The sequence below is a fragment of the Choloepus didactylus genome, chromosome 20, assembly GCF_015220235.1.
Source record: "Choloepus didactylus isolate mChoDid1 chromosome 20, mChoDid1.pri, whole genome shotgun sequence".
Lineage (NCBI taxonomy): Eukaryota > Metazoa > Chordata > Mammalia > Pilosa > Megalonychidae > Choloepus > Choloepus didactylus.
In genome coordinates, this window is record NC_051326.1 from 17,558,611 (window position 1) to 17,574,426 (window position 15,816).

Below are 15,816 nucleotides of genomic sequence, written 5' to 3' on the forward strand. Positions count from 1 at the left end.
GCCTAAGATTTCTTGACTCCATACCTCCACTTCCATGGTTCTGTCTTTGAGAAATTTTTCCTTTGATTTGTTCCTTCTCTGTCCCCTCCAGTCCAGACTGGCAGTGGTTCTGTTTATACAGATCTTGCAAAAAAATTTGTTGGCTTGGCATGAAGCATACAGGGGTCAAAACTGTCAGACAGTAGGACTTTCCTCAGATCCTTTCTGGATAACTCCTTTTCTAATCCTGGCTTGTACTGAAATGGTGATCAGGTTCTATGTTTGGTTAAATCCTCATGTGAGGCCTCTGGGGTCTCACTTCTGGAAGCCCAGAGTTCTCTAGACCATCAATTTCTGATTTCTTTGTACCCAGGAGTTCGGTTCTTAGCTTATCTCTTTCCTCTAGCATTTTACTGTAAGCTGCAAGGAGATACCAGGCTGCATTTTCAACATTTAGTTTAGAAAACTTAATGTCAGCTAAGTATCCGAGCTCATTGCTTTCAAATTCTGCCTTCCATCCGACATGAGGACACAATTTTGCCAAATTCTCTGCCACTTTAAAACAAGGGTTGACTTTCTTCCAGTTTGCAACAACACATTCAACATTCCTGTCTAAGGCCTCATCAGAGCTATCTTTAGACTCCGTATTTCTACCAACAGTCTCTTCAAAGCAATATAGGCCTTTTCTAGCAAGCTCCTCACACTTTTTCTGGAATCTTCCCCTTAACCATTTAAAAAGCCCTTCCAACATGTTTGGTATTTGCAAACTCAGTAGCACCCCACTTTTCTGGTACCAAAATCTGTTCCTTGGTGTAATTTTCTTTGTTTCTTTGTTTCTTGTGTTGGGGTTTGTTGAGTTTATTGGATCAGGGTTTTAGTTTTCATCATGTTTGGAAAATCATTATTTCTTCAATTGTTTTTTTTTTTTTAACCTAAAATAACTACTTTATTTCCAACATGTTCCTAATCTACCCCAAGAAAATAACCTAATACAGCAACATTTCTGTGAACTTGTTCCTACCATACCACCAGAAATTAACAAACCGTAGTCACTCCTGTGCATTCCTGGAATGTTAAATTTACCCACGATCGCTTATCTGTTCTTATTGGGTTATCTTTCCCCCTTCATTAATTGCTCTCTCTCGCTAGTTCCCCTACATTCTACATTATAAACCATTTATTTTATATTTTTCAATGTTCACATTAGTGGTAACATATAACATTTCTCTTTTTGTGCCTGGCTTATTTTGCTCAGCATTATGTCTTACAAGGTTCATCCATGTTGTCGTATGTTTCACGATATCGTTCTTTCTTACTGCTGCGTAGTATTCTATCATGTGTATATACCACATTTTATTTATCCACTCATCTGTTGAAGGACATTTGGATTGTTTCCATCTCTTGGCAATTGTGAATAATGCTGCTATGAACATTGGCATGCAGATATCTGTTTGTGTCACTGCTTTCAGATTTTCCAGGTATATACCGAGACATGCAATCACTGGGTCGAAGGGTAACTCTATATCTAGTTTTCTAAGGAACTGCCAAACTGACTTCCAGAGTGGCTGAACCATTATACAGTCCTACCAATAATGAATAAGAGTTCCAATTTCTCCATATCTTCTCCAGCATTTGTAATTTCCTGTTTGTTTAATGGCAGCCATTCTAATTGGTGTGAGATGGTATCTTGTTGTGGTCTTAATTTGCATCTGTCTAATAGCTAGTGAAGCTGAACATTCTTTCATGTGTTTCTTGGCCATTTGTATTTCCTCTTCAGAGAACTGTCTTTTTCATATCTTTTACCCATTTTATAATTGGGCTGTCTGTGCTATTGTCGTTGAGTTGTAGATTTCTTTATATATGCAAGGTATCTGTTTTTTGTCAGATACGTGGTTTCCAAAAATTTTTTCCCATTGAGTTGGCTTCCTCTTAACCTTTTTGACAAATTTCTTTGAGGTATAGAAACTTCTAAGCTTGAGGAGTTCTGATTTATTTATTTTTTCTTTTGTTGCTTGTGCTTTGGGTATAAGGTCTAGGAAGTGGCCACCTAATACAAGGTCTTGAAGATGTTTCCCTACTTTATCTTCTAGGAGTTTTATGGTACTTCTTTTATATTGAGGTCTTTGATCCACATTGAGTTAATTTTTGCATAGGGTGTGAGGTAGGGGTCCTCTTTCATTCTTTTGGATATGGATATCAACTCTCTCCCAGCCCCATTTGTTGAAAAGACTTTAACTCCAAGTTCAGTGGCTTTGGGGGCCTTATCAAAGATCAGTTGACCGTAGATCTGGGGGTCTATCTCCGAATTCTCAATTCGATTCCATTGATCAACATGTCTGTCTTTGTGCTGGTACCATGCTGTTTTGACTACTGTGATATAATAAGCTTCAAAGTCAGGGAGTGTAAGTCCTCCCACTTCATTTTTCTTTTTTAGTGTTTTTAGCAATTCAAGGCATGCTCCCTTTCCAAATAAATTTGATAGCTAGCTTTTCCAAGACCTGCAAAGTAGGTTGTTGGAATTTTGATGGGGATTGCATTGAATCTGTAGATGAGTTTGGGTAGAATTGACATCTTAATGACATTTAGTCTTCCTATCCATGAACATGGAATATTTTTCCATCTTTTAAGGTCCCTTTTTATTTCTTTTAGTAGAGTTATGTAGTTTTCTTTGTAGAGATCTTTTACTTCTTTGGTTAAGTTTATTCCTAGATACTTGATTTTTTTAGTTGCTATTGAAAATGGTATCTTTTTCTTGAGTGTCTCTTCAGTTTGTTCATTTCTAGCATATAGAAACATTACTGACTTATGTGCATTAATCTTGTATCCCACTACTTTGCTAAATTTGTTTGTTAGCTTTAGTAGCTGTGTTGTCGATTTCTCACAGTTTTCCAGATATAAGATCATATCATCTGCAAGTAATGACAGTTTTACTTCTTCCTTTCCAATTTGGTTGCCTTTTTTTTTTTTTTTTTTTTTTTTAATCATCATTTTATTGAGATATATTCACATACCACGCAGTCATACAAAACAAATTGTACTTTCGTTTGTTTACAGTACCATTACATAGTTGTACATTCATCACCTAAATCAATCCCTGACACCTTCATTAGCACACACACAAAAATAACAAGAATAATAATTAGAGTGAAAAAGAGCAATTGAAGTAAAAAAGAACACTGGGTACCTTTGTCTGTTTGTTTCCTTCCCCTACTTTTCTACACATCCATCCATAAACTAGACAAAGTGGAGTTTGGTCCTTATGGCATTCCCAATCCCACTGTCACCCCTCATAAGCTACATTTTTATACAACTGTCTTTGAGATTCATGGGTTCTGGGTTGTAGTTTAATAGTTTCAGGTATCCACCACCAGCTACCCCAATTCTTTAGGACCTAAAAAAGGTTGTCTAAAGTGTGCGTAAGAGTGCCCACCAGAGTGATCTCTCGGCTCGTTTTGGAATCTCTCTGCCACTGAAGCTTATTTCATTTCCTTTCACATCCCCCTTTTGGTCAAGAAGATGTTCTCCGTCCCACGATGCCGGGTCTACATTCCTCCCCGGGAGTCATATTCCACGTTGCCAGGGAGATTCACTTCCCTGGGTGTCTGATCCCACGTAGGGGGGAGGGCAGTGATTTCACCTTTCAAGGTGGCTTAGCCAGAGAGAGAGGGCCACATCTGAGCAACAAAGAGGCATTCAGGAGGAGGCTCTTAGGCACAAATACAGGGAGGCCTAGCCTCTCCTTTGCAGCAACCGTCTTCCCAAGGGTAAAACTTATGGTAGAGGGCTCAACCCATCAAACCACCAGTCCCCTATGTCTGTGGTCATGTTAGCAACCATGGAGGTGGGGTAGGCGAATACCCCTGCATTCTCCACAGGCTCCTCAAGGGGGCACTACATCTTTTTTTTTTTTTTTCCTTGTTTGTCTTTTTTCTTTTCTTTTTTTTTTTTTAACTTTCCCTTCTTTTTTAAATCAACTGTATGAAAAAAAAAGTTAAAAAGAAAACAAACATACAATAAAAGAACATTTCAAAGAGACCATAACAAGGGAGTAAGAAAAAGACAACTAACCTAAGATAACTGCTTAACTTCCAACATGTTCCTACTTTACCCCAAGAAAGTTACATAATATAGCAACATTTCAGTGAACTTGTTCCTACTACATCCATCAGAAATTAAAAGACCATAGTCATTTCTGGGCATCCCCAGAACGTTAAATAGCTTATCTGTTCTTCTTGGATTATTGTTCCCCCTTCCTTAATTGCTCTCTACTGCTAGTTCCCCTACATTCTACATTATAAACCATTTGTTTTACATTTTTCAAAGTTCACATTAGTGGTAGCATATAATATTTCTCTTTTTGTGCCTGGCTTATTTCGCTCAGCATTATGTCTTCAAGGTTCATCCATGTTGTCATATATTTCACCAGATCGTTCCTTCTTACTGCCGCGTAGTATTCCATCGTGTGTATATACCACATTTTATTTATCCACTCATCTGTTGAAGGACATTTGGGTTGTTTCCATCTCTTGGCAATTGTGAATAATGCTGCTATGAACATTGGCATGCAGATATCTGTTCGTGTCACTGCTTTCCGATCTTCCGGGTATATACCGAGAAGTGCAATCGCTGGATCGAATGGTAGCTCTATATCTAGTTTTCTAAGGAACTGCCAGACTGACTTCCAGAGTGGCTGAACCATTATACAGTCCACCAACAATGAATAAGAGTTCCAATTTCTCCACATCCCCTCCAGCATTTGTAGTTTCCTGTTTGTTTAATGGCAGCCATTCTAACCGGTGTTAGATGGTATCTCATTGTGGTCTTAATTTGCATCTGTCTAATAGCTAGTGAAGCTGAACATTCTTTCATGTGTTTCTTGGCCATTTGTATTTCCTCTTCAGAGAACTGTCTTTTTCATATCTTTTACCCATTTTATAATTGGGCTGTCTGTGCTATTGTCGTTGAGTTGTAGATTTCTTTATATATGCAAGGTATCTGTTTTTTGTCAGATACGTGGTTTCCAAAAATTTTTTCCCATTGAGTTGGCTTCCTCTTAACCTTTTTGACAAATTTCTTTGAGGTATAGAAACTTCTAAGCTTGAGGAGTTCTGATTTATTTATTTTTTCTTTTGTTGCTTGTGCTTTGGGTATAAGGTCTAGGAAGTGGCCACCTAATACAAGGTCTTGAAGATGTTTCCCTACTTTATCTTCTAGGAGTTTTATGGTACTTCTTTTATATTGAGGTCTTTGATCCACATTGAGTTAATTTTTGCATAGGGTGTGAGGTAGGGGTCCTCTTTCATTCTTTTGGATATGGATATCCAACTCTCTCCCAGCCCCATTTGTTGAAAAGACTTTAACTCCCAGTTCAGTGGCTTTGGGGGCCTTATCAAAGATCAGTTGACCGTAGATCTGGGGGTCTATCTCCGAATTCTCAATTCGATTCCATTGATCAACATGTCTGTCTTTGTGCTGGTACCATGCTGTTTTGACTACTGTGATATAATAAGCTTCAAAGTCAGGGAGTGTAAGTCCTCCCACTTCATTTTTCTTTTTTAGTGTTTTTAGCAATTCAAGGCATGCTCCCTTTCCAAATAAATTTGATAGCTAGCTTTTCCAAGACCTGCAAAGTAGGTTGTTGGAATTTTGATGGGGATTGCATTGAATCTGTAGATGAGTTTGGGTAGAATTGACATCTTAATGACATTTAGTCTTCCTATCCATGAACATGGAATATTTTTCCATCTTTTAAGGTCCCTTTTTATTTCTTTTAGTAGAGTTATGTAGTTTTCTTTGTAGAGATCTTTTACTTCTTTGGTTAAGTTTATTCCTAGATACTTGATTTTTTTAGTTGCTATTGAAAATGGTATCTTTTTCTTGAGTGTCTCTTCAGTTTGTTCATTTCTAGCATATAGAAACATTACTGACTTATGTGCATTAATCTTGTATCCCGCTACTTTGCTAAATTTGTTTGTTAGCTTTAGTAGCTGTGTTGTCGATTTCTCACAGTTTTCCAGATATAAGATCATATCATCTGCAAGTAATGACAGTTTTACTTCTTCCTTTCCAATTTGGTTGCCTTTTATTTCTTTGTTTTGTGGGACTGGCCTGGCTAGCACTTCTAGCCCAATGTTGAATAACAGTGGTGACAGCGGGCATCCTTGTCTCATTCCTGATCTTAGAGGAAAGGCTTTCAGTCTCTCACCATTGAGTACTATGCTGGCTGTGGGTTTTTCATATATGCTCTTTATCATGTTGAAGAAGTTTCTTTCCATTCCTACCTTTTGAAGTATTTTTATCAAAAAGGGATGTTGGATTTTGTCGAATGCTTTTTCAGCATCTATTGAGATGATCATTTGATTTTTCTCTTTTGATTTGTTCATGTGTTGTAATACATTGATTGATTTTCTTATGTTGAACCATCCTTGCATGCCTGGAATGAACCCCACTTGGTCATGGTGTATGATTTTTTTAATGTGTCTTTGGATTCAATTTGCAAGTATTTTGTTGAGAATTTTTGCATCTATATTCATTAGGGAGATTGGCCTGTAGTTTTCCTTTTTTTGTAGCATCTTTGCCTGGTTTTGGTATTAGACTGATATTAGCTTCATAAAATGTGTTAGGTAGTGTTCCATTTTCTTTGATGTTTTGAAAGAGTTTAAGTAAGATTGGTGTCAGTTCTTTCTGGAAAGCTTGGTAGAATTCCCCTGTGAAGCCATCTGGCCCTGGGCATTTATTTGTGGGAAGTTTTTTGATGATTGACTGAATCTCTCTGCTTGTGATTGGTTGGTGAGGTCTTCTATTTCTTCTCTGGTCAGTCTAGGTTGTTCATATGTTTCCAGGAAATTGTCCATTTCCCCTACATTATCCAGTTTGTTGGCCTACAGTTGTTCATAGTATCCTCTTATAATTTTTTAAATTTCTTCGGGATCCACAGTAATGACACCTTTCTCATTATTTTGTTTATATGGGTCTCCTCTCTTTTTGATTTTGTCAGCCTAGCTAGGGGCTTGCCAATCTTGTTGGTCTTCTCAAAGAACCAACTTTTAGTGTTATTTATTCTCTCTATTGTTTTTTTTTTTTTTTTTTTTTGTTCTCTATGTCATTTATTCTGCTTTAATCCTTGTTTTTCTTTTCTTCTACTTGGTTTAGGATTGGCTTGCTGTTCATTTTCTAGCTTCTTCACTTGCTCCATTAGTTCTTTTATTTTAGCTTTTTTTCCTTTTTGATGTATGCGTTTATTGCTATAAATTTCCGCCTCAGTACTGCTTTTGCTGCATCCCATAGGTTTTGATATGTTGTGTTCTCATTTTCATTTGTCTCTGTATAGTTAGCAATTTCTCTTGCTATTTCTTCTTTAACTCACTGATTTTTTAGGAGTGTGTTGTTTAACCTCCAGGTATTTGTAAATTTTCTAAGTCTCTGATGGTTATTGACTAATAATTGTATTCCATAGTGGTCAGAGATTGTGCTTTGAATAATTCCGTCTTTTTTTAAATTTATTGAGGCTTGTTTTATGTCCCAGCATATGATCTATTCTGGAGAAAGTTCTGTGAGCACTAGAGAAGAATGTGTATCCTGGTGATTTGGGATGTAATATTATATATATGCCTGCTGAAGCAAATTCATTTATCAGATTGTTTAGGTTTTCAATTTCCTTATTGGTCTTCTGTCTGGTTGATCAATCTATAGGAGACAGTGATGTGTTGAAATCTCCCACAATTATTGTGGATTCATCAATTGCTTCCTTTATTTTTGCCAGTGTTTCTCTCATGTATTTTGTGGCACCTTGATTGGTGCATAAACATTTATGACTGTTATTTCTTCTTGTTGAATTGCCCCTTTAATTAGCATGTCGTGGCCTTCTTTGTCTCTCATAACATCCTTGCATTTAACATCTATTTTTTGTGAGATTAATATTGCTACTCCTGCTTTCTTTTGGCTGTAGCTTGCATGAAATATTTTTTTCCATCCTTTCACTTTCAATTTCTTTGTGTCCCTGTGTCTAAGATGAGTCTCTTGTATGCAACATATTGATGGGTCATATTTTTTGATCCATTCTGCCAATCTGTATCTTTTAATTAGGGAGTTTGATCCATTTACATTCAACTTTCTTACTGTGAAGGCATTTCTTGAATCAGCCATCCTATCCTTTGGTTTATGTTTGTCGGATATATTTTTTCTCTCTCTCTTAATGTCCTTTGATGTACCCATACTGAATCTCTTTAGTACTGAACCTTTCTCCATATCTCTTTCTCCTTTCTTTGTTTCTCTGTCAGTAGGGCTCCTTTAGTATCTCAAGTAGGGCAAGTCTCTTGTTATCAAATTCTCTCAGCATTTGTTTGTGAAAAATTTAAGCTCTCCCTCAAATTTGAAGGAGAGCTTTGCTGGATAAATAATTCTTGGTTGGCAATTTTTCTCTCTCAGAATTTTAAATATGTCATGCCACTGCCTTCTCACCTCCATGGTGGCCGCTGAGTAGTCACTACTTACTCTTATGCTGTTTCCTTTGTAAGTGGTGAATTGCTTTTCTCTTGCTGCTTTCAGAACTTCCTCCTTCTCTTCAGTATTTGACAATCTGATCAGAATATGTCTTGGAGTGGGTTTATTTGGATTTATTCTATTTGGAGTTTGCTGAGCATTTCTGATTTGTGTATTTATGGTGTTTAGAAGATTTGGGAAGTTTTCCCAAACAATTTCTTTGAATACTCTTCCTAGACTTTTACCCTTCTCTTCCCCTTCTGGAACACTGGAACACCAATGAGTCTTGTATTTGGATGTTTTATATTATCTATCATATCCCTGAGGTCCATTTCAATTTTTTTGATTTTTTCCCCTTTCTTTCTTTTGTTCTTTTGTTTTCCATTCTGTCATCCTTGAGGTCACTGATTCGCTGTTCACCTTCCTCTAGTCTTGTACTATGAGTATCCAGAATCTTTTTAATTTGGTTGACAGTTTATTTTATTTCCATAAGATTGTCTATTTTTTAATTTAGTCTTGCAATGTCTTCTTTATGCTCTTCTAGGGTCTTCTTCATGTCCTTTATATCCTGTGCCATGCTCTCACTGTTTGTCTTTAGTTCTTTGATTAATTGCTCCAAGTACTGTGTGTTTTCTGATCTTTTGATTTATGTATCTTCAATTGTTTTTTCTGTCCCCCACCCTCCCCCTTCTTTCAGGGACTCCAATCACAAGTATGTTAGACTGCCTGAAGTTGTTCCACAGTTCACTGATACTCTTCATTTAAAAAACATTTTTTATTTCTGTGTGTTTTAATCATGGTTCTCTAGGGAAACAGCCAACAGTAGATATCTGTAAATACTGTGCGAATTTATAAAGGTGACTCATGCAACTATGGGGTTGCACAGTCCGTAGGGCAGGCTGCAAGCTGGCACTCCGATGAAGGTCTTTGATGAATTCCCCAGGAGAGGCAGGCTGGCTGAAGTAGAGACAGAAGTCCTCTTTTCTGACTGCTGAAGTCATCACCAGCCCCTTAAAAGCCTTCAACTGATTAGATTAAATGTCTCTCACTGTGGAAGACATTCCCCTTAGCTGACCGCAGATATAATCAGCCGTAGATGGAATGGTCATACTGATGATTTAAGTACATGCAGCAACAGATAGGCCAGCACATGTTTGACCAGACACCTGGGCACCATCACCTGGCCAAGTTGACCATCATGTTCTGTTTCACTTTGGATAGTTTTATTGCGATGTCTTCAAGTTCATTAATCTTTTCTTCTGTAATGTCTAATCAGCTGATGATTTCATCCATTGTATTTTTAATCTCAGACATTGTAGTTTTCATCTCCTGAATTTGATTTGGTTCTTTTTTTCTATCTATCTTGTCTCTACTTAACCTTTTTAACACTTGGAATACAGTTATAATAATTGTTTTAATGTTCTTTTTGTTAATTACATCATCTAATTCATATCTAGGTCTGTTTTGATATATTGATTATCCTCCTGATTGTGGGTCATATTTTCCTGTTCCTTTGCATACCTGATAATCTTTGATTAGATGCCAGATAATGTGCATTTTACCTTGTTGGGTCCTGGATATTTTTGTAATCCTCTAAATGTTCTTGAGCTTCGTTCTGTGATGCAGTTAAGTTACTTGAAAATAGTTTGATCCTTTAACGTTTTGCTTTTGTGACTTGTTGGGTGGTTCTGGTGCAGTGTTCAGTGTATTTTCCCCCACTACTGAGTAATCTACCCAATGCCCTGTGCATTATGAATTTTTTCAGTCTTTGTGGTGGGAACAGGCACAGTTCTAGACCCTTTGTGAGCACCTTGCACTGATCCCTCTAATTCTTTTGGATAGTTTTTTCTCTGACTTAGGTATGTATTTCCTCACAAGCATGCAAGCATGTGCTGATCAGTAGTCTGCTGAATGCTCGAGGGCCCTCTGCTGCTCTCTGTCGTTCTCTCTCAGTGCATTCTCTCCTCCCCAGTACTCTGCCCTGTGAACTCCAGCTGCCACCACCTCCTAGACACTGAGCTCTGTCTCCTCAGCACAGGGAGCCAGCTGGGCTTTTCCTCGGCCCCCCTCCCCGCAGCGTGGCATGAAAATGCTCTGAAGTCAGTAGCAGGAGGCAGTTGCAAGACACACCTCATTTGTATCAGGCTTCTTGGGCATCAGTCGCCCATTGCCTGATGTCCATGGTCTTGAAAATCATTGTTTTATATATTTCCTGGGTTTTGGTTGTTTCAGGTGGGAGGGTAAATCTGGATCCCTTGACCTGAAGTGGCAACCACCCCACTTTTTTTAAAAAAATAAAATATCCTCCCCACTTTCTTTTGACTAAAACATTCTTTTTTGAGGCACAGAGGTTTAGGATTTGAATGTGGTTGGATTCTCAGTATACCACAGTACAGTGTAAAGGTTGAGATTGTGCATACTGGAGCCAGCCTGCCTTTAGCCCTGGCTCACCCGCTTACTAGGTGTGTGATCTTAGGCAGATTGCTTATTCCCTCTGTGCCTTCATTTCATCTTCAACAAAATGAGAACAGTAATAGTAGCTACCTTGTATGGCTGTTACGAAGATGAAATACGTCAGTATACATAAAGTGCATAGAACATTCTCTGGCAACTATTAAGCACTTAAGTGTAACCTGTTATTATTATTTAAACAAGTTCTCTGTTGTTTTGTCATTACCTCATTATTTAATTACTGAACCATTGTTACATGCTTTGGTATTTATTGGGCTAATCCGCTCCCTCCGTTATTCCTCTGTGCTCACATGTTCTTGCTTCTCTCTCTTACATTTACTTTCCAATCTTTGCTAGTCAAGGTGTGGTCCTCAGTCTAGCAGCATCAGCATCACCAGGAGCTTGTTAGGGCCCCACCCCAGACTTACTGGGTCAGAACCTGCATTGTAACAATGTCTCCAGGTGATCTGTATGCGCAGTGAAGTTTGAGGAACTCTGGCATAGACGAATATTAGATAATTTTGTGTGGTTTCCTCCTGTAAATAAATCATGATGAGATTTTGATTAGAATTGAAATGATTTAAAAGATTGTTTTTGGGAAAATTGACAGCTTTATAGATATTTTATCTTCCTATCCAGGAACATGATGTTTCTCTCTGGTTATTTAATTTCCCCCCCCCTTTCCTTAACAAAGTTTGTAAGTTTTCTTTAAATAAGTGTCCCACATTTATTGTCATATTTGTTATTTTTATTGTTATTGTGTATGGAATCTTTTTTCCACTGTATATCTTTTTAACAGTTGAATAAATGAATTAGATATCTAAGTCATGTATTGATAAGGATAAATTTCAAAACATATTGATACATAAATACAATACATACAATATCATTTACATAAAATTGTAAATACACAAAACAACACTGTTATTTACAGATCCTGTATAGGTAGTAAAAGTATAATAACAAGGCCTGGAAAATGTCACTAAATATGATGTGGTGGTTGCCTTTGGGGAGCAAGAGGAAGGGGAATAGGAAGGGAATTTCACTTTATCTTTAAGGTCTTATTTCTATTAATTAAAAACCAGAGAAAAAGGAAATATGACAAAAGGCTAATATTTAATTATGCTGCTAGTACATATATGTGATGTATGTATGTTCTGCAAAATTAAAATTTGTCATTTACCAGTTGTGTGACTTTGAGAAAATTATTTAGGAGTTTTGGTTTCCTCATTTGCAAAATGGAAATAATAATAATACCTGCCAGGTAAGATGTTTGTAAGGATTTGTAAGGTATTAGTAAACTGTAAGCACTCAGCAAATGTTAGTTTTTTAATGCTTTTTTAGATCTTTCTGTTGTTCAATATTCCCTACCTCTTTTAGATTGTTCAAGGCAATAGGATCTGATTTTCTTCTCTTAAAAAGTTTCATTTCCTTCATGAGCCAGTCTGTTTTATTCTCTACTCATAGGAAAGAATCATGAATCCTAGTAAAGAAGTTTTAAGAAATATTTAGATCACATGTTCAGTTTTATGTAGTTTTCCATGTTTTTATTAATACAGATTCCAAAATAACCTATTCACTTTGCCCCAAGGTTTCATTCATTTTTACATTGCCAGATATTGCCTCCTTCTTGGCTGGAATAGCAGTTCCCCTCATGCTTATTTGCTGGGTAAAAAGTAGTACATGTTTATTATAGAATGTTAGGAAACTACAGAAACCACAGAAAAGTAAAATTAGTTAGCGTTCCTGTACAGTGCTAATATTTTGACGTTTCTTCTTTTTGGCTATGTTTTAATCATAGATGTGAATCCATTGTTCATTATATATTTATGTTTGAGAGGCAAAGATACTGATAAAGTTTGATAAACTTTCTGTGCCCTAGAAATAGTAATTGGAAAGTTCAGGGTTTGAGATCTGTGCATTCACTATTTTGTTTCATCTAAAATAAAATGTGGAGTGATAAATGAAAATCTCACTCTCACAACAATTCAGGAATGCCTCATACATTTTGAACATCTTGATTTTGGTTTTGAAAATTGCTTAAGGTAAACATTTTTCTAGCTTCTAAAAATATTTGTAATTTTAATCTTGATCTTATTATTTATTATTTTCAACATGTTTGCTTGAAGCTTTTAATAAATGTAAATTACACCTTTTATTTCAGAATTTTCTTTCTTTGATCCTAATGATGCATCGTGCCAGGAAATTCTCTTTGATCCCAAAACTTCAGTATCAGAATTATTTGCCATTTTAAGGCAGTGGGTTCCTCAGGTCCAGCAAAACATTGACGTTATTGGAAATGAGGTAAGGAATTCTTAGCTTTTAAGCTTTGCATCGTTAGGATTGTTAATGATACAGAATCCCACCCCACCCCCCATTTCCCCCCATCTCAGTGGAAGGATGATAGAGACCTTTTAAAGATTCTGATGGTTGTTCTTTGTATTGCCATGTTTTTCATGGGGCAGTGAGTTGGTACTTAGGTTCTTCCATTATCCCCTCATGTCTCTCTTATACCTGGAATCCCGACATTACAGACTCTTGGTGGGTGTAGGGAGAGACATTTTTCATATTTCCTTTCTTTGTACAAATTAATTTTGCAAAAAATTGTTATGCATTTCATTAAGGGATTTGATTATCATCATGTTCTATCTAAACATTTGGGTGGTTTGATAAAGATCTGGGCTTAAATAGAATTTTTTAAAAAATATTTGATTGAGTTGGGGAGTGAAAAAATAAGTAGGTTCCTTGACCAACATGTTGTGTTTTAGGAAGCGAGGACTTACACGTTTTTCAAATACCATTACACCCATTAGAAATTTTTGCTTTTCTTTGAGAGGATTAGGGAACATGCTTGGAGGGCCAGGTTACCTTGGAATGTGCTTTAAGAATTTCCTCTGGTCTGGTGACAGGTTAAATTTTCATTGTTGTTGGTAGACTAGCTGTGATGCTCAGCACTGATGCATAGTCCGTCAGCCATCACGTTCTGATTGTGTTTTCCTTGGTTTCCTCAGATCCTTAAGAGAGGCTGCAATGTGAACGACAGAGATGGACTGACAGACATGACTCTGCTACATTACACCTGCAAATCGGGAGCTCATGGTATTGGTGAGTTCATGGTAAATCTATCTTTATGATCGTCAGTGAGATGCAGTTCCCTTCCCTCCTGCCCCTAGGGTGGCATCCAGCTGCTGATAATGTTGCTGGAATAGGGGAGGATTCAGTTAGGTGGTTTCCTCTCTTTTCTCAGGGCGAGGTGGGGATGGGGTCTTTATACCCTCCTGGAGCCTCCAGCTTTTCTGGAGAAAGCTACGTGCCTTTTTGCCCAGTAGAAAACTGCTGGGGGTTTACAGCAAGGCCAGTTTCCCATCCCCTAGCAGGCCCCAGTCTCCAGGCCTGTCTGAGGTCTTTTCCTCCACACAGCACACATATCTGTTTCCCAAAATTGGTATCCTCCTGTGCTTTACCGTTGTTATAAACCTACTTCTCTTATTCAACTACATACTGTGAACATCTCTCTCTGTTTCAGTGGTTGGATAGTTTTCAAACTATTGGTAGCTAAGGATTTTTTGTTTTCCTGATCCATGATAGACTGATTTTTGGAAAATAAAATAAAAATTAATTGGTAGAAAAACGAAATAAAAAAGACCTACAAGACATGAGACCTGAAATCTCAAATATTTTCAAAAAGAAGTAAATTACATTTAAATTAATATAATCAGAAGAAACATTACATAGAGAATAAGGAAAGATTATAAAAAGTACCAACAAATATTACTGTTTGGAGCCTGGCAGCCAAAGCACCCTTTTGAGTAGCACTGGTCTAGTATGTTGTGTTTAATGGCTTTGTGGTATTCCACTGTATGGATTTATCAATTTACTTAACCTTCTAATTGTACTTTTAGGTTGTTTCAGAATTATATTTATAACAAACAGTTCTATAATGAACACCTCTGTAGTAAGTGTTTATCCACATCCGTGAGTATGATTATTAGAATAAATTCCTAAAAGTGAAAGTTCTAAGGTGTCGTATATATTCAGGATGGCTTTCATTTTGACTTTTTAAATGAAGTATAGATAGCCATCCATTGGAACTTATAATTTGTACTGAAGAGAAATAATTTAGTGAATTTCTTTTAGGTGATGTGGAGACAGCTGTCAAATTTGCAACTCAACTTATTAATCTGGGAGCAGATGTTAGTTTGCGGAGTCGCTGGACGAATATGAATGCTCTGCATTATGCTGCTTATTTTGATGTGCCGGAGCTTATAAGAGTGATTTTGAAGACATCTAAACCAAAAGGCAAGCACTATATTATCACAGTTTGATGTTATTAATTGAATACTTTATTTGTGGCAGAGGAATTATAATTCAAGATTTTTACTTCCAGTCCATCTTCTTCATACAGCCCATCAAGTTTTCTCTCAAATAGTTTAAAATTCCTTTGTTGAAGATTAATTAGTGACTTTTTACAAAAGGTACAATGCAAAGAGATACAAAATTTAAAAATGCTCTCTGGGTTTTCATATTTTGCAAATTCCCCGAGATAACATGTATTTTATATGTGTATTATTGAATCTATGTGCCAAATAATTGTCTTGTCTTGCTTGGGTAGCCAGGGGTAGAGGGACAAAAGCCTTCAGAGCTGGGCATTAAAATAATAAAGAATATTTATTTTAGATGGCATCCAGTTCTGAATTTCTGATTCCACATAAAGGATATAATTTCAGGATTTTTTTTCCCCTGCCTTGAAGGTGATATTCTAAAATTGAACATTAGCATGTCTGAATTATAGTCCTAGTATTTTTACTTTCCTCTCTGGTTCTCTCAGTGGGTTAGTTTTCTTTTGAGGTAAAAAATGAGAGCAAAGGAAATAGTATTACTTTAAGTTAAAGTATATGATATTTT

General features: G+C 36.8%; 1 protein-coding gene across 4 annotated transcripts in view; it reads left to right on the forward strand.

The window, feature by feature from the left end:
* CLIP4 (CAP-Gly domain containing linker protein family member 4) overlaps window positions 1–15,816 on the forward strand; it is a 135,545-nt gene that overhangs the window by 68,409 nt on the left and 51,320 nt on the right. For all 4 annotated transcript variants that reach the window (XM_037813120.1, XM_037813122.1, XM_037813118.1 and 1 more), the window contains exons 3-5: window positions 13,076–13,215; window positions 13,923–14,016; window positions 15,049–15,210. In XM_037813120.1, coding sequence (XP_037669048.1) covers window positions 13,076–13,215; window positions 13,923–14,016; window positions 15,049–15,210 — 396 coding nt within the window. The remainder of the gene's footprint in view (window positions 1–13,075; window positions 13,216–13,922; window positions 14,017–15,048; window positions 15,211–15,816) is intronic.